The following is a 19,471-nucleotide window of genomic DNA, read 5'->3' on the forward strand; positions in this document are numbered from 1 at the left end:
TCAAGCTCCTTTTAACAGTATCTCAGTATTGGTTTCACTAATGTTTAGTGGTAGGAGTCAACTTTGATTGAATACACTCAGTATTTTGAGTTATAAAGGGTGTGCAGAATGCGCCATATGTGGAAACGTAAGGTCTATTATGGATGGAGATGTTACCATCTTTCTGTTTAACACAAGTCAGAAGTGTGCCCTGGCAGCCAGGAGGCCTAACTAGGTTCATCAGGCCAGCTGGTTGAGGGAGGTGATTCTCCCACTCTGCAATGCACTGGTGCAGCCTCCCATAGAGTACTATGTGCAGTTTTAAGCACCACAATATAATAAAGACATTAAGCTATTAGAGAGCATCCAAAGGAGGCCCACAAGGATGGTGAAGGGTCTGGAGGAGAAGCCTTTTGAAGAGCAGCTGAGGTCAGTTGGTCTGTTCAGCCTAGAGCTGAGAAAACTGAGGGAAGACCTCACTGCAGTCTTCAACATCCTCACAAGGGAAAGTGGAGGGGCAAGTACTGATCTCTTCTCTCCTGTGACAGTGACAGACCAGTGATAGGACTCAAGGAAATGGCATGAAGCCGAGTTGAGGGAGGTTTAGCTTGGATATCAGGAAAAGGGGTTTTTACCCAGAGGGTGGTTGAGCAATGGAACAAAACCCCTTTAGGGAAGCAGTCACAGCACCAAGCCTATCTGAGTTCAAGAAGCATTTGGACAACTCTCAGGCACATGGTGTGATTCTTGGAGCTGTCCTGTGCAGGGCCAGAAGTCAGACTCAAGGATCCTGATGGGCCCCTTCCAACTCTGCATATTATATGATTGTCTAACAATTCATAATTCTAACAATATGTTCTTAAAAGCTAAGAAGTAAAAAAGAGGTTGTGGCTTCATAAGGCACTCTGGTCAAAATCAAAGCACTGAAGTTGCTGAAAGAAATGTCCTAAAAACTGATCTGCAAGACCTGGCAGTCAGATAAATCTGTCATACATCCTTATGTGCAAACAAATAGGCAGATACAGCAGGAGTCCTCATTAGCAGCACAGAGCATGTATGACTGATCTCAGCAACAAAAAAGAAGCATATGGGAGGTGAAAGTGGGAAGATGAGGAGGAGGAATACAGGAGCATCACGCAGGTGCACAAGGATGGAATTGAAGGGTCAATGCTTGCACGGAGTTAAAATTGATGAAGTACGTCACAGGTAAGGGCACTTTTGAAGCAAGATGGGAGACTGACTAAAATCTAGGCCTCCTGCTCAATATAGCAGGTGAGCTTGTGACACAGCACACAGGCACTCTCTTTATTTCAGTATCTACTGACATGGTCTGCTCTCAGGCCTCCCAGAGTTCCATGATAAGTAGCAAAGATCAAGTCAGGCTCTAATTAAACAAGCTAGAAATGTCATACAAATCCATGGGATTAGACAGGATACATTTGAGAGTACTGAGAGTGCCAGAAAAAGTCATTGGAAGGGCACTCTGTCCCTTGTGAAATGTCACAATGATCAGAGGAGGTTTCTGAAAACTATAAAAATGTTACATCTGTCTTAGAAAATTGCAAGAAGTATCTCAGTGATGAAAGGCTGATCAACCTTCTCTCAGTTGCTGGGAAAATTATGGAGCAAGTACTAATGGAAATCATTTCCATTTCCACAACAACAAAAATGGTTTTGAGAGCAGCAATGTTGAATTTCCCAAGGGAAAACTGTATTTAGTCACTGTGATTGCTTTCTACAACTGCATTACATGTTCTGTAGCTGGAGTAGGTGTTGTTCCCCTTTTCTTTAGCATGGCCTTTGATACAGTTTCTCACCATCCTCGCAGCCAAATTGGGATGGTATAAGTGAACTAAAGGGTGGATTACAAAGTGACTAGGTCATGGGCCTCAAGTACAATTAGCAGGTGATTCCAAGAGGTATTTCCTGGGATCAACAAGGGACTGATATTATTTAACATTTTCACTCATGACCTGCATGATGAGACCCTTTGGAAGTACAAGGTGATGCCAAACCAAGAGGGACTGTTGGTGTACTGGAGGGTATAGCTGCCATTCAAGGAGACCTCAACAAGCTGAATGAGTGTATAACAAATACACCTGTACTGAAATTCCAAAAAGATAAACACCAAGGCGCCACATCTGGGACAGGCTGGAACCAACAGTTCTACAGGAGAGGACCCAGTGGACGACAAATCAACAGAGTCAGCAGTGTGTGCTTGCAGCAACAAAGATTATCCACATCTTGCAGTGTATTAGCAAGACCAGAGCCAGCAGGTCAAGGGACATGATTATTGTCCTCTGTTCAGCACATATGAAGCTACATCTAGAGCACTATGTTCAGTTTATTCTCTTGCCAAATAAAAGAGACTGAAGTGAATGAAGCGAAGGGTTATTAAGGCAGCTAGGACCTTTGACATAAGGAGGTTAAGAGAACTAAGAAATATCAGTATTCTTACCAACTTTAATGGACATTTACTGCCAAAGCATTCTTAGCAGAGTTCCTTATGTTCTCATTATGAGAGCAGATATATTTGGTAGTCCCATCCAGATCTACAATGGCTATAAATATATATTAGAGCCCATTAATGTCACCAGTGCAGTATCTAGTGATGATGTGCCACAGCAAACTTTGAACTGAGTTTGTACAGACATTAAAATGTAGCCCAAAGGTAGTACTGTTCTGCAAGCAGAAACTCCCATGGATCTTCCATATTTCTGTGCCTGACAAACTCACTCATGCTCAGAGACTGTTGCACAGAAAAAAATGAATTCTACATCAAACTGGCAACCTACCAATGAATGATTTTCCATTTATAGTTGCAAAGCCACTGCTAAAGTGGCCAAAACTAGTTTATAAAATGTTTCTGCAGCTATAATTGTTTAGGACCACTGAACTGCATGTTCCAAGCCAGATCAAAGGAGCACCACAAACCCATGAAAGGTTTATGTGTAAAGACAGGGTAAATTCCATGTCTGAGATCCATCTGTAATTCTGTCAAACCAAGATGCTTGTAGCTGAATACAAATTAAATGTCTGTCTGCCAAAATTAAGTGAATAAAGAAGAAATATTCCTTTATCACTTTTTTCTACAGTAACTACCTTGTTTTCTTGAATGTTACATATATAATAACCTCCATTTTACACTGTTGTAAAAATACAAATCAGATTGCGAGTTACATCAATGTCAGAATTGATCATGGAATTTTTAGATTAGCATTTTGCTACAAATGTAGACGTGTAAAGGTACGACATATTCTTTTGACTCAATATCTTAAAGCTGACACAGCTGAAGAAGATGTAGCTTAAACTCGATGGGATTTTGAGGGAACCGTATCATTTTCCTGAACAGGTTCAAGGAAAGTGTATCACTTATGTACTAGAGATTGGCAACACAAAGATTGATTTAAGAAATTCCAAATATAGTTGAAATGAAAAGGTCTGATGTTTTTATGTTTGCACACTAGGATATATGCATGATTTTTCATGCTTTGCTATGTAAAAAAGTAGGAATTAATAACAAGTTCTAATGCTGATTCCCTAAATAATTAGCACTTACACACATTAATATTTCAAGCCAATTTCCCTACTTAAAAATATTTGCTATTTCAATAACTTGAGATCTCATTTTGGAAGTGAGAAACAGTTCCTCTCTGTTTAAAGCAATACTCATAACACGCCACTGACAGGGGTTACAATAGAAGGCAGATATAGCTAAATTCTTTAAGCCTGCAACATGTACTGTGAGATCAAGAAATCTACTCTTTGTACCCATTACATTTCATCAGCAACAAACACAAGTATAGAATGCCTATACCATTATCTGGAGAAACTTGCTAAAAACTTATTTAATGGGATTTGAGACAGCCAAAATGCGGAATATCTAAGGTAAATAAAAATTAATAATAATAATCTATAAAAAGTATCTTTGTTATTGCTTTATCTGATAAATTCAAATTATTAGCGGTAAGAAAGAAAAAATTCATAAACATGAAACCTCCTGAATTCTTCAGCTGCTCAGTAAACTCAATGGCTTAATTTGGAGCCTCTTCAAATGCCATGGTCTGTATGAGAGGTAGCCCAACTGATCTAGCTTCAAAAAACAAATTCTGGGACATGAAGGATTGAAACCGCGCCTTAAAACTTGACCTTTACATCAGCTGGTCTGATCTAATAAAAGAAATTACCTCTCCCTAGAAGCACTTGCTTTGTTTATGGGCACGACTTCCTGAGACTACAGCACTACTATTATCAGACAATGTCAACTGCAAGGCTCTCCCCGAGAGCGGGATGGGCTGCCAAGTGGTTGTCAAAAAAATACCCTCACGTTAGGGATTCCCGTTGAGCTCCGATATCGCTCCAGTTTTCCACTGCCGTGCACATGGTCCGCAGCATATGACAGGGGTGGCTGTGCAGTGGTCCGTCTACAGACGTCGCGGTGTTCCCCGGCTGAACGCCATCCCCGCGCTTACACGCATCTGGGCTGGGCTCTAAGGAGCTGCTGGAACAGTTATTCAGATAATGCTGCCCACCCAGCACTGCACTCATTAATTACTAAAGCAGTGGCCCACGGTATCGCTGCACAGACGCTCACCAAGACTCCTTGGATGCCCTCGGGCTTCCCTCCGCCCCCAAGCTCTCCCCACTGTCTCAGTCTGCCCTCACAGCAGCAGAGTCCCCGCACCAGTAACGGGGCCAGGCGCAGCCTCCCAGCGTAGGGACCCCCGCGCCGCGATTCCTGTTGATCCAGCGCCCCCTGCGGGGCGGGGCGGGCAGGAGGGAGGAGGCGGCGGCACTGGCACGTGGAGCAGCTCCGTGCCCTCCTCTCCCGGCGCGGCGCCTCGGCGGGGCGGGCAGCGGAGGGAAGCCCTCAGCTTCTCCGAAGCGCGCCGCCGGGGCTGCGGCGCCCGCCGTCGCGCCGCACCGGCCCCGCGGGGCTTCCGCTCAGGGGAGATGCTTGACAGAGGCAGGCACGGAGGGCAGGCGCCGGCGTCCCCCCGTGCTTGCACGGCGCCGGGCAGCGCCGAGGCGAGGGGCAGCTGCAGGGAGGGGCACGGCCGTGTGCTGACGGGGCAGAACCGACTGGCAGAACCGCCGCGCCGGAGCTACGCGCGCTACAGGCCGGCTCCGTGGAGCCGCCGTGCCCCGGCGCTGGTGGCGCTGTTGGCTTCCGCCCCTGCGTGGCCCTGGACGCAGCGACCCGACCCAGCCCGGCCCGGCTCGCAGCAACCTTCCCGCAGCCTGGGGCGGAGCGCGCCCGGCGCCGCGACACTCCCGCCCTGCCGCCGCCCGGCCGCGCGCCACCGCATGCAAATGAGGGCTCTCCCCATTGGCCGCACCGGGAGGCCTTTGAAAGGGCGACCGGCGATTGGCCGCGCGCGGCGGCAACGCACACGGGAGGATCCCCCCCCCCGCCCTGGGCTTTTTTTTCGCCGCTAATGTGGGTGCGTTACCGCTCAGACAGTGTGTAACTTTGCGCGCCGGTTACTACTAACAAGTAGTTCCCAGCCCCCCGCCCAGCCCGTGCTCGCCCCGCGGTGGGGCGGGACGAGGCGCTGCAGTCGCAGCCACCGCCCCGCGGGCGCCCCGGCGCGGAGGAGGGGGGGCGGCGGGGGCGGCGGGGAGAGGTGTTCCCCCCCGCCGCTCCCCCGCGGAGGGATATCCTCAGTGCACTCGCCGCACTCTGTCCGCACCAAAATATTGGGAGTTAAGAGGCGGCTCGGCGGCGCCGCCGGTTCAGAAGCGCGCGGGCAGCTCGGCGGCGGCGCGGTTGGTCCTGCGCCCGCCACGGCTCCACTGCGGCGCCCAGCCCGCTCCTGCCGCCGCGGCCCCCGCAGGGGCGGGCTCCACGCGCGGCCCCGCACCCCCCGGACTCGCCTGCCTCCGAGGAGGGCTCTACCTCTCCCTGCGCCTGCCTGCGTCCCGAGCGGCTCTCGCCGGGTGGAAGAGGCAGCGCGGGATCGGCGCGCTCGCTGACTGCGTTTCTCTGGAGGACTTGGTGCGACCGGCGCTTGGATCGCTGCCGGCGGGGACCCCGACTCCCCCCTCCCAGGACTCCGTCGGTGCCCGCTCCCGGCCGAGGAAGGAGCTGCGCAGAAGCTCTCGGCGGCCCGCCGCCCTCCGCCGGCTCCGGAGAGAGGAGAGCCGCGCCGAGCACTGAGCCGGGAGGACGCCGGCGGAGCCACCGCGAGGAACTCGTCGTTTTCCTCCCCTTGGAAGATGTTGCTCTCCAAGTTTGGATCGTTGGCGCACATCTGCAGCCCCAGTATGGACCACTTGCCGGTGAAGATCCTCCAGCCAGGTACGGGGCTGGGGTGTCCCCTGCCAGCGCCGCGCCGGTGAGCGCGGGTCCATGCAGTGTTACGGGGTGCCGAGGCCGGCATGTCGCAGCCCACGGAGCTTTTCTTAATTTAGGAAGGCAATTTAAAAAAAAATAGCTTTGGTCGGAATCAGGGCAGCGTACACAGTACACGTCCAGTGGGCCGGGCATTTGTGGGCTTTTTTTTTTTTTTTTTAATTTTGGGCGCAGCGCGGCTGCGGACACTAACGCGGGTGTTTCCCTCTGGTTTCCCCAGTGAAAGTGGAGAAGGAGCCGTTTGATAAAGTTTACCAAGTGGGCTCCGTGCTGGGCAGCGGGGGCTTCGGCACCGTGTACGCGGGGAGCAGGATCGCCGATGGGCTACCGGTGAGGAGCGGGGCCGGCGGGCGGGAGCGTGGCGCGGGAATCTGCGGCGCGGGAAGCGGCGGGCGCGGCCAGCCCGGCCCTCGGCGGCGGGGCGCAGGCTGAGCCCGCCCCGGCGCTCACGGCGCCTCCTTTCTCCCCGCTCTGCAGGTTGCCGTGAAGCATGTGGTGAAGGAGCGGGTGACCGAGTGGGGCACAATTGTAAGTACCCAGGGGTCTCCGGGGGTGCCGCGGAGCTCTGCCGCGGTGGGGCCATTGTGTGGGCGGCGGGGCCCGCCCCGCTGGCGCGGCCTCTGCGTCGGGAGGGAATTTGGCGGGGGTTCGCCGCCGCAGCGCCGCGCCCGCCCCTCGGACTGCGGCAGAGGGGGCCCGCCGGCCGCGCCCTTCTTCCCCGCCCTGCACGCCCTCCTTCCCCTCCCCTCCTCGCGGCGCCCTGGGCCGCGCCACCCCCCCACTGATCCGCGCCCCTCTCTCTATTCCCAGAGCGGCGTCATGGTGCCCTTAGAGATCGTCCTCCTGAAGAAGGTGGGCTCCGGCTTCAGAGGGGTCATCAAGCTGCTGGACTGGTACGAACGGCCCGACGGCTACCTGATCATCATGGAGCGGCCCGAGCTAGTGAAGGACCTGTTCGACTTCATCACTGAGAAGGGCGCTCTGGACGAAGAGACGGCCCGCGGGTTCTTCCGGCAGGTGCTGGAGGCGGTGCGCCACTGCTACGGCTGCGGCGTGGTGCACCGGGATATCAAGGACGAGAACCTGCTGGTTGACCTCCGCACAGGCGAGCTGAAGCTCATCGACTTTGGCTCGGGAGCCCTTCTCAAGGACACTGTCTATACCGATTTCGATGGTACGTGCCCTCCTTGCAGAACCCCGGGCCCCTCCCGGTAACCTGGCAGCAGCGAGCAACGCCCCCGACACGGGGGTTCATATCAGGTCTACCAGTAATGGAAACCTGTGGACCCGAAGCAGCTTAAGGGTGTTCAGTTGCGTAGGAAAAAAGCGATTCCAGGCAGTGACGCAGCAGTTTCTGTTTTCCTGTCTTGGAAAAAACGTTTTTTTTTTCCTAGAGGGCGATCTGTTTACATGGAGGCTTTGCCAGTGTCGGATGTTTCCATGTGTGGATAGGCAGGTTTTATATGCGATGTGGGTTTTTTAACTCTGAGGAATACCTCCCCCCCCTTTCCGGTAGTGTCCTGGAAATCCCGCATTGCAGATTTTAAAGCAATGGACATAAGTGTGCTTCCTCAAAATGACTTGATACAGGATTTCAGGGCCGGGGTCGATGCTTTAGAGGTGGGAAAGCTGAACATAAGCCAGCGTGTGACCAGAGGGAGCATTTCCCTGAGTCCTTGGAGTGAGACTGATGTAATGGGGGCTCGCTCCCCCTTCTTTCCCCCGCCCCCAGCTGCCGCACTCACATCTGTTTGTTGTGAAACCCGAAGCCCTGACGCACGTGACCCTCGGCATCACGAATTCCCCGTTTTGTTTGGTATCCAAGGCGCCCGCGGGCACCAGAGGGGAGGGGAGGCGGGTTGGGAAAAACTGCCGCATAGAAGCCCGGGGGGGCCTTAAAATCATAGAAATCGTAAGCGGACCTGTTTTGTTTACTGCTCTTTGGAATTGGATAAAGCAGATTAGCTCCATGTAATGCGGACAGACCTGAGTTTCACCTTCTTGTCGCCTTCTCCTCCTCCCCGACAGCCCCCTTTGTCCTTTTGTGTCTATTTTTGGTGTGATGCTGCAGACGCCACGTGGTCAGTGAAAGGGAGCTCGCCTCAGTAAACAGTCAGCTGATGGGGCTGTGTTATTCCTTGCAACAAAATAGCACAACCGGATGGGCCAAGTCTGTTGATGGTGTAACCTCGCAAATGACCTGAAATTACACAACTAATAGCATTGGCCTGTAAAAGATTGAAAGGTTGTTTTTTTTTTAATTCCCAAATGTCAAGTTTACAAATTCAGTGTAGCCCTGCCAGAAGAAGCTGAACAATGGAGAAGCACTTTAAGTCTTTACTTTTTTTTTTTTTTTTCTGTTTTCAGGAACGAGAGTATACAGCCCTCCAGAGTGGATCAGATATCACAGATACCATGGACGGTCAGCAACAGTATGGTCTCTGGGAGTTCTGCTATATGATATGGTTTGTGGAGACATCCCTTTTGAGCAAGATGAAGAAATCTTGAGAGGACGGTTATACTTCAGGAGAAGAATTTCACCTGGTGAGTTCTCTATGGGTCAAGTGGGATTTTTGGTTTTTTTAAACAGTCTTGTACAGTTGAACCTATATGGGTAGATTTTTGTTATTCATGGTTGTCTTTTTTACTTTTTTAGTCTAACATAGCTTTCTTTTTCTTTGTACAGAATGTCAACAGCTGATCAAATGGTGCCTTTCACTGAGGCCTTCAGACAGACCCACACTTGAGCAAATTTTTGACCATCAATGGATGCACAAATCTGAAGTAGTGAAGTCTGAGGACTGTGACATAAGGCTACGGACCCTTGATACTGATGTATCTAGCACAAGTTCAAGTAATGAGAGTCTGTGAATTACTAAGGACCTCGCACTGGGAGGGGAGCTACAAGCAGAAAGACCACAGTGCTGCTGCCAATACATAGGAGGGGCTAGAAAAATGCATTCATTATTCTGTAGTTGAATCTTTGTCTGAGGGACTTGATTTTGTTTTCCCCCTTTGCTGGTTTCTGCTTTGGAATGAGAGATTTCCTTTGGAAACGCTGATGTTTGGGAGTTGCAGGCCAGTACTTAGTCAAAGACTGACCTTATTAAGAAAGCAGTGACCTCTTGAATACATGGTAAACTTTTTTGCTCTCATAGAGCCTGGACTAGATTTTATTTGCTTTTGAGTGCCTTTTTGAAAGCTGCTTCAGTGGGACTTTCTTTTTGAGCTGTCTATGTCCAAAGAAGATCCAGTTCATTATAGGAATTTGCTCCCTTTAGACTCAGTGCTGGAGGAAGCAGCTCCTATGATGCATTGGAGAACCTGTTCGGTGATTGAATGAAGTAGTCCCATCCACTGGTGATGGAATACTTGAACACAGACATTTCACTCCTGCCCCTCCCCCTGCCCTTTCCAAATCCAACTGACCTTTGCTGCTCAAAATATTTCCTATAGCCTGCACAGAAATATGAACAGGTATATCAGCTTCTTTATCAGAAACATTTATTCATGTTTCCTTTTATCATCTCTACTATTGGGCATGAGAAGCCCCTTTCTCAACTCCCCCGGGCCTTTTGTCACCCTGCGAGTCTTAAAGTGTGTATGGGCATGTTGAATGCACAATCAATGCAATATTCAAGGACTTTTTTTTTCCATACCTGTATAATGTGTTTATGTAAACTTGTTTTTTCCCATGTACTATATAGTTATTTATTGTTTGGGATTTAGAAGAGCTCCCACAGATTTCAGCTGTGGCTATTTATTTGGTTAATTTATTTTGTTAGAATTATTCAACACTGTGCTTTCCCCTCTTTCTCCCCATGGGAATTCTAGTGGTTTGCCCATGGCACTTTTTTTCTGCATTCCTGTTAACTTTTTGTTTAAAAAAATTTCTGACCTTATCAGTTTTTTGTTGACAGATGGGAAATTGTTGTACAAAGTCTAATTTAAGGGAAATAGAATGACTTTTTAAAGTTAGTCAGTATGCCTTTTGTCTGGTATTATTGTACCAGAAATGTAAAGTAATGCTGTTTGGAAGGGTTTTAAATTATTGACATTGTACAGTCTCCGTGCATTGGCTCTGGAAGGTAGAGTGGCAGAGTCATAAACTTTTAATTTATTTTAATAGCTGTGTTTCTGTGATCTGGTTGCATTTATGCAGCTTGGATTTGGATTTTTTTCTTCTGTTTAACAGTGTGAAATGTATGGAGATCATATTTTTTATACAGGTATTTCAATTAAACTTTTTGTATATAAGAGTTCTGTGTTTGTGTGCTTACTTTCATCTTCACTGTTACTCATGATGGTAGCTGGGGAACACACTCTTACCATCTCAAGCCTTGTTCAAACCTGCAGCAGCTGACCCTGAGTTAGTATATGGCTTGTGCCATTAACCAGTGATTTGGAAGAATAAGCAATCCCTCATCTGGACTGTATCTACTCCTTGATCCCTGTATTTGATTTTTGACTGGAGAACAAGTACAATACAACAGCACTAGTGGCCTACATTAAAGGGAATTGGCCTGTAATTGTGGGACTTTGAACTCTGTAAACAGTGAATAACTGAAATACCAGTGTCCTTAAGTATAACAAGGAAAGATTTCTGTAGCTGCTGGTGGTTGCTGTTTTCACAGTTGATATGTTTACTTTCCATTACATTCAGTTTCCTTCTTACCACTTACCCCTTCCTCCTGGGAGGGGTTGAGTTGTGTGCCTTTACAGGAAAGGGACAGCATTCTTGGACAGCAGGCCAGCTATTTTCCCTTAACTCCCTTAGACTATCAAAAAAGATTGGTGTGTCAGTACATGAAGGACTGGGGAGCATGTGCCATTCTCATCTATAGCAAAGAGCAAGAGAAATGTCCTCAACATTTGTCTTAGCACTTTGGGAGTCAAGTCCTGCAGATTAGAGTTCATCCTAGTTTCTCTGCAAGCAGAGACTGACCTGACTTGGTCTTTTTGCGGAGGTGGTAGTGATTACTAGATTTAAGTACCACGGAGGGATCTACAAGGTATATTTAAGGATGTGTTCAGACCATAAAGGTGCTTTGTAGTTGCCACAGTAAAGGGCTAGGCTTAGCATCTGTTTTGGTTTATGTTATTTCCCTTTCTAGAGGTCTTTTTGCCAGCTCATCTGCTATTATTTTGGTTCCCTGTGGGGAATATCTCACTGACAACACATCAAGTTCCTGGTGCTAACTAGTTTAGACTCAAAATGCCCATGAATAGCAGGAGGTAAAGCTGAAGGAAACAGACCATTTTTGATCTGTGCAGTTGTCTGATGACATGGAAGAAAGGTGCATGGCTTTTACTTAGTCACTAAAAGGTTCAAAATAGTCAGGAAAAAAACCCCAAACCTGATTGCAGTTGTGCCCATCAATTTGTTTTCTATGTTTTCTGATTTTGTTCCTTTTTCACTTTAGCCTTGTTTCTCTAGTTTTTAATGAAAACCTGTACATAATGCTAAACCCAGTCCTTGAGAAACTCACATGTACATGAAAATCCCTACTGGAACACATTTCACAGAAATAAAAGGTTCTACAGTTAAGATTGCTTAGGAGAATCACACTATCCTAAGAGAAGAATGCTTAAAAGTGAATACTTTGAGTTTTGCTTTGGAATGAGAGAGTCCTTTTACTTAGGAGGACATAATTCAAGCACACTACAGGACAGATGATCCCAGTGCCTACTGCAGTTCTTTAGGGAAACACGTTTCTAACCACAAGTGGTCCCTGGAGAAATTCCAGTAGCTGACAGTAATTAACATCTTCCACTCCAGCGGCTTCACATGTTCACAGCTGTTGAGAGAGATGGCAGCGAGGCCATAAGGGTGAGCTTCAAAGGGCTACCAGAAAAGTGATTCTAAAAACACGTTTGTAAAGCTATTGTTGATTGCTGAGCTAGGGACTTTCAACATTTCCACAGGAGCCGATGTTAACTTTCCTTAGCTTCACAGAGAATCACTGTTGAAATGGTCTGTTTTGAAACATAAAAACTAGGTTTTCACCTTTTGCTACTGAGGCAAAACGCATTAAAAGGATAAAGGTCAAAAGGACACGGGCATGAGTGCTGACTGCCCTCTGGGATTAGCTCAACATAAAAGGTGCACTTTCAGTACTGCACAGGCAGCTTTGCTTGTGAAACTCCCCTGTACACTAATAGAAGCCATGTGGTTGAAACACCATATACAGAAAGTAATGATTTTTTAAAATAGCTTTTCATTACAGTTGAAAGTTGGAAAATGATGTGTTAATATAGTTCCATTAGCTGAGTGTTTCTGCCAAAATGAGCAAGTTGGTGACAGCTCTTGGTTTCTCCTGTGCTTCTGGCTGGTATTAATATCATTAAATGTTATTTCTCTGGGATCCTCTTTATACTCTCTCCCCACTAGGTTGGTTTCAACAGCACAAAGATTGAAAAGTAAAATACATCAGGTCATTCAAAAAAGTACGGTTTAAATCGGAGCCTGTTTTAACCTTGAAAAATTGATTTACCTATGATCATACTTATGTATGTATGTATGCTACTGACTTCATAAGAGATATTTTAAATACATCTTAATGCAGAAAGATCTTTAGCAATGTAGTGCTTTGCATCATTTATATCCCTAATAAAGTTCATTATCCTCCATGCATAAGCATACAGTTGCTTTTTTTTTAATCTTTATGTTAACTAAGCTTATATTTATTGAAGCAGCCAAACAAAAGCCCTTTGAACAAAACAATCAGAAGGACGTTAGAAAAATTGACAAGGGTGTGTTCTCACCAAACACTTATGGTTTTCTCTCAGTGGTTTACTGACCTCTGTTGGTGAAATTAAAGTACATGTTCCAAAAATAATGAGGCATAAATTGGGGAGATTTTAAAGCACTGCTGGCTGATATTTTTAAACATAGGTGAATATGGACAATACTTAAAAATACCACAATCTTTGAAAAGATACCATTAAAATATGAAACATTTAAAATTACAACAGATATGAAAATAACTTTTCAATAAAAATGGGAGAGGATAACATGAATTCAAAAGTTTGTCAACTCTACATCTGATGTTATAGCAGTAACCTGCCCAGTGTGCTGCTAGTCACCTACACGATTCTTGACATGAGCATTTGCGAGTATATCAGCCCTTGTTCTTCCACTTCATTTCTGTCACAATAAGAAACACTTTTCTGGCATACAGATGGGCAATAATTCTCAGCAGTATAACTAGATAACAGAATATTGTGGCTCTATCAGCCTATTATGAGTGGAATTTTTTTACTAACAGCAGTGATGCTATAGTTGGCAGCAGAAGTCAAGATGGTGGCATTTTAGTTTCGCCATAATATAGTTTTAGATATTGTACCAAAATTTTGTCTGCTTCTAAATTTGCAATTACTTAGTTTCATGGTTGTCTGTGATTTTAAAATTTAATATGTTTTTGCCTAATGTGTTCCTTCAGGCAACCGGTTTACCAGAGACATGTTAATCTTTGGTTATATTGCAGAACTGCTGAACAAAGTGATGAGGAGGACACAAATATATTCAACTAAACTGAATTTAAATATTTATGTGCTGGTTTTAAAGGTAAATCGGCAGGAGAAATGAACTCAAAAGAGACTACAAGTCAGAGTTACCAGATACTAAAAAGATTATAATAAATACAACTATACAGAGAAAAATTGGTTTTAACCCACAAAATAACAGCTGTATATCCTGGCACCCTGGGGCACAGACAGAATGGTGTTTGCCAGCCCCTGTGTTGAGCACCACATGGTCCTCCTGAGTACAAAGTAAAAGGAAAGAAAACCTGTTGGTGAGGATGATGGTTGCAGTCATGTCAAAGGTGGCTGTTACACTCCTGTTGAGGTTCTGGTCCTCCTCTGGATCCAATGAGTGGTACTTGAAATCCCCAGATCCCGAGATTTTATATGCTCAGGTGGGAATGCCCAGTACTTCCTCCCAGCGCAAGGAGTTTCACAATGGGTGATTTACTCTGTAAGCCATGGGATATTTTTGGAATCTTTGGTGGCCCATTAACAGACATAATCCCTCAAACTGGGTATGAAGGTGCTAATGCCTCCTTGAAGGGGAGTTACCATGGTGAGTCATTGGTGTGAAGACAGGAACACTCTCCTATCTCACAGGATTGTTTAACACCCAACTTGTAGCCTGAGGACTCAGGTGTAACCTGGGAAGCTGCTGCAAAAGATCCATCATTAACAGTTCATCAGAAATGACACAGAAGGTGTAGAATACAGAGCTTTGGTCACACATACAGGGTGATAAACTGGTCCCAGCCGTTGTAACTAGGACACTTTATTAGATAGAATTCCTAACTGATTTCAGAGAAAGTTTGTCTCATAAAGAGTGAATTGATATGATCAGTAAAAAATGTGGGCATAGAGACACACCAGTTCCATTTTTTTGCTGAAGAGAAGTGATTCTAGAGAACTCCAGAACTGCGGTCTAAATCAAGGCAAAATGAGGAGCAGTAACATACATGCATTAAATTCTTACAGACATTTTATTAGTTTGCAATACCACCCCTTCTGTTCCAGTAAATTTTAAAGGTATTCAACCTTTTATGTTCATTACTGTTCATAATCTATTACTTGCAATACAGCCTGGCACACTCAAGTTTTAAGAAATGTCAAGTAGTTTCTAAATACCTGGCAAAATCAGCATGTTTATATCTCAGATGTTAGCATTTCCTTTTCCTTAAAATGCTATAAAGGAAATTACTTGCCTACAGAAACATTATGCTTATATAATAATATAAATTCAATATAGGTCTCAGATTAGCTGTGTTTAAGCTCTAATTAATATGGTCTTAGTAAGAATGTTATCTGTTATAGGTAATACTCTGCTAATTGACTACACAAACCATTATGTAAAGAGCTGCTTATCTAGTCCAGTAAGAGAATTAGTGAGATCAATACTTTGGCACAGTTTCTCAGGTAAGTGCGTATTAAACCTGGAAATAACAATTAAGTCATAGGTAGCAGGGTAACTTGTGGATCAGTGGGATTCTTTGTTTATTATTAATGACTCAGCAGTCACTTTTAAGTTTCCAATCAGGAGTAAGGAAAGATCCCAGAAATATATGCCGAAACCTGAAGTATTTTGATCTATCTGAGACAGTATTTGAAGCAAATGTTTATCATTTTATGAATCATTTTCTGTATAATACCTACTTGAAATTTTTATATAAATTTTCTACTGGAAAAAAAATGCTGTTTCATAAAAATAAAAAAGCTTTGCTTGAAACGCTTCTTTTGGTAATTATGAATGGCCTGGTTTCAAGATTGAAGTTTGTCTCTCCACTTTTCTGCTTCCCTTCGTTCTGCACAGGAAAATATAAGCATCAAATATCAGTCTATTCCAATTAAAACATAAATATGTTAACAAGCATATGCTATGAAACCTTAGAGTGGGCATCCCCCATAATTTTTTTTCCCAAAAGCTGCCAAACTTAATAAAAGGGAACAGTCTCTTTCAAGATAATCCTAAGGGAAGATGTCCATGAACTATGGGGAAATTCTCCCATGTTCAGACTTCATGCAAGGGTTTTTTTTCTTTTTTTTTTCCTTTGGGGGGATGGGGGGTTGGGGGGAGGGCATGTGTTTTTGTTTGGGTTTATTTAATGTTTAAGTACTAGCAAAAGCCTTAAAATATAAAGATTTACACCAGCACAGAAAAGTGTAACACATCTCTGCTTTCCAGAAGGAAATGTCTATTATCCAGACAGATATAAATAGATAACAAACCTAATCTACAGGAAGGCAGAATAAGTTGTGATAAGGAAGAGTTTTATAACTTTAAGGCTAGCTAAACACCCTAGTAAACAGATGTGGAAGATAGGAAATCATCATTTTTAGAAAGAAGCATTTTTCATAAATCTTCTAAAAATTACAGCTAGTTTAACATTACTTTGAATTTCATGAGCCTAATACTCTCAAGTTACAAAAGGATATTTCAGTCCACAACTTTCGTGTGCTTCTTTAACCAATATAAAATTATTGGTAGTACTGCTTTTTCTATTGGCAAAACACTTTTTAATGTAGATTTGAAATAATCTATAGAAGTGGTGACAGACTTTGTCATAATGTTGAGTCTACTGACCTTTTCTCAAAGCCAGCATCAGCTAAATTGTTCCTCTCATTACCCCTTCCTTTTGTTATTGCACTGATATTCAGATCAATAAACTGATCTCTCTGATAGAAACTCAGTGCAACAGAGGGTATATGCACCACCACTTGGATCTGGGGCATGGTGAAAGAATGTTACTGTTGAAGGAAGCATATTGTCCTAGTTCAGCAGGTGGGACCAGTTTATCACTGGGAGGGGTGTGGGGTGTGGTGGTGTGTGATCAAAGCTATGTATTCTACCCCCTCTATCATTTCCCAAGAACAATGGACCATTTGCAGCAGCTGCTGAGGGCATACCTGACCCCTCAGCTTGTGAGCTGGGTGTGAAAGAAGCCTGTGAGACAGGAGCTGTAATAACTCCACTCCAGGGAGTTGTTAGCACCCTCACACCCAGCCTGAGGGGGCATGTCTGCTAATGGGCCATCAATGATTCCAAAATACCTTATGACTCACAGAGTGAGATCATCAATTGTGTGACTCCCTGCCCTGGGGAAAGTACTGGGTACTCTCACCTGGACCTGAGAGTACATATCTTGGGGTAAGAAGACCTCAGTGAGTCACTTGTCGGATCCAGAGGAGGACCAAAACCTCGACAGGAGGAGACCACCACTCTTCAGCAGACTGTGACCGTCATCTGCACCAGCAGGTTTTCCACTTTGGACTTTTACTTTGGATTTGGGGGAACCACATAGGGTTCAGCACAGGGGCTAACAAACCCTTTGTGCTTGTGCCCCAGGGTGCTGGGTTATACTTCTGGGGTTTTGTGGGTTAAAACCAGTTTTCTCTTTGAGCCATTGCAATTTTTGTAATATTGTTATTAAATTATAACTCTGCCTTGTAATCTCTTTTGTGTTGCGTTCATTTCTCCTGTCGGTTTACCTTTAAACCAGCACAGATATGTGTAATAAAATTTTCTCTAGTCGTTACCATCAAACATACCCCCTAGTTTCTGTTTAAAAACAAAGAATCTGCAACAAAGAATTTCCAATCCAAGGAGCATTGTCAGAACCTGCTTTTTTTTTACCTTACATGCAAATTATTCTAAATGGCTTTTCTTTAAATCAGGTACTGAGCACTTGCTTGAAAGGTATGCAGTACCTCAACTACTGATGAAGTGAAAGAACTCAGGTCACTCAGAATCCTACACTGGTCAGAACTTTACTCATGAATATTTTTACACATCTCAACAGTATGCCCTAATTTTCAACCAGCTTCACAGGTACATTTGCAAATGAGAAAATACATTAAACATTTCAGAATTGTTGATCAATGACAACACTTTACAGCTACACTTGAAGAAAAGTTAAGTTGCTGTGAGAAAAAGTAATGCAAATGAGTTGAGATATCATAGTTCTGTTTAATGTTTTAGCTTAAGATCTATGATTTCCCTATTTCTCTGTCATTTTGAATCTCTTCAGCAGGCATGAGCTCCACTGTTCTCTCTAGGATATTTTTACCAATACTCATAATTTAATATACAGGATTCCAATATACTTAAAGGAAAACTTCAGCAACTGATCTTGGAAATCTTGTCCAGTCCCTATGTAAACCATGAATTTTGAGTTCATTTTAAAGATGCACTGTTCCCCAATATAGCTGTTGTGGTGATTTACTCAAGTAGCTCTAATAGCTGAAGATCATGATTTCCCTGACAACTCCTGACCAAAGCACTCTTGGTGGCATAGGACCCAATTCTGCAGTTCTGGTCCAGAAATTCCCTTTCTGTTTTTCAGAAGTCATAGCTGCACCTCTCTGTAGGCTAACAAATGAGTTATTTGGAAAGCAAGGGCAAGGTAACTTGAAAGGAAAGTACAGCAAAAAAGTTATCTCAAAATCTGAGTCCTGGGTGGATTTTTTAATACCACAAAAAGCAGTTACTCACCAGAAGGCTTTTTCCCCATGTAGCTACCTGTTAGTGTGAAAAGGGATCATAACAGTGTTGATACATCTCTTTTCCTCTACTGAGCAGGCCTTCCATATCACCAGCTAAGGGCACAATCCAACTCCTTTTATGGTTTGCGACAAACTCCTACTAATATAGTTAATGAGAGGAACATGTGTGGGTCACAGTTGCAAAACAGATAATACACACTTTCATATTCTTTACCTACATTATTATTATTTAATAATATTTTAAAAGCTAAGATCCTTATGGCAAAAACTGCACTGGTGCCAATGGTGTTTTTCACCCAAATAGTTTTTACAGTCCTTTAGAAAATCGATTGACTGATTATGAATATATATATATATATGATAACAACCCTTTGTCTACATCTTACTGCCACCTTAAAGTTTTCTCATTTCCAGAGCAAAGTAATATAATTGACAGCATTTAACATTTAGCAAAGTTATTAAGAGATATGAAATTACTTGCTCTTTCCAACCAATTTACCTGTTCTCCTGAAAAAGTTTGTATTTCTTTAATGGAAGTTTTGAGTGGCACAAGTTCATATATATGACTATATATTTTACTAACTTTTCAGACTCCTCTAAGTTTTCTCCAATTAACAGATTAGTTCAGCTAAAGCTCACTGACAACTGAGCTCCATAAATGGTGATTATCAAGACAATATTAGAAAATCATAAAGATTCCCTTGATAAACACAAGATTATCAGAGGGAGACAAACTGGATCAGAAGACACTTCATATATCATAGAGATAACACATGAAAGGGCTTGGTACTGGTTTTCTGCAGGAAAAGATCACTTCACCTTGCACAGTACCTCTCAACTGGTTGCTAAAATTCAAGTTCATTGATAGCCATTTGACTTAGAGAAAACCACAAACATTTTAGTTGAAATGAAAGTATCTTGAAATTAAATACTTAGATTAATATTTACAAAGCTGTTAACTAACTCAAGTTAATGCAATCAACTTAGAGGAGCAGATTCACAGACTTCAGCTAAGGCATTATCTAATCAGGCTTATTGCAGATAGATTTGCCCAGGTAAGTTTTCAAGCTAACATTTCTTCAAGATCAGTGAATAATAAAAGGGTGTTCATTT

General features: G+C 44.3%; 1 protein-coding gene across 1 annotated transcript; it reads left to right on the forward strand.

Moving 5' to 3' along the window:
* The first annotated feature begins 5,655 nt into the window (after positions 1-5,655).
* Positions 5,656-10,593, forward strand: PIM3 (Pim-3 proto-oncogene, serine/threonine kinase). The gene is made up of 6 exons (XM_071552559.1): positions 5,656-6,280; positions 6,555-6,664; positions 6,812-6,862; positions 7,145-7,508; positions 8,702-8,878; positions 9,021-10,593. Exons 1-6 carry the CDS (start codon positions 6,199-6,201, stop codon positions 9,203-9,205), a joined length of 969 nt encoding a protein of 322 aa, XP_071408660.1. The 5' UTR covers positions 5,656-6,198; the 3' UTR covers positions 9,206-10,593.
* Positions 10,594-19,471: the final 8,878 nt, after the last annotated feature.

Source organism: Pithys albifrons, chromosome 3 (genome assembly GCF_047495875.1).
Source record: "Pithys albifrons albifrons isolate INPA30051 chromosome 3, PitAlb_v1, whole genome shotgun sequence".
In the NCBI taxonomy this organism is placed as follows: domain Eukaryota; kingdom Metazoa; phylum Chordata; class Aves; order Passeriformes; family Thamnophilidae; genus Pithys; species Pithys albifrons.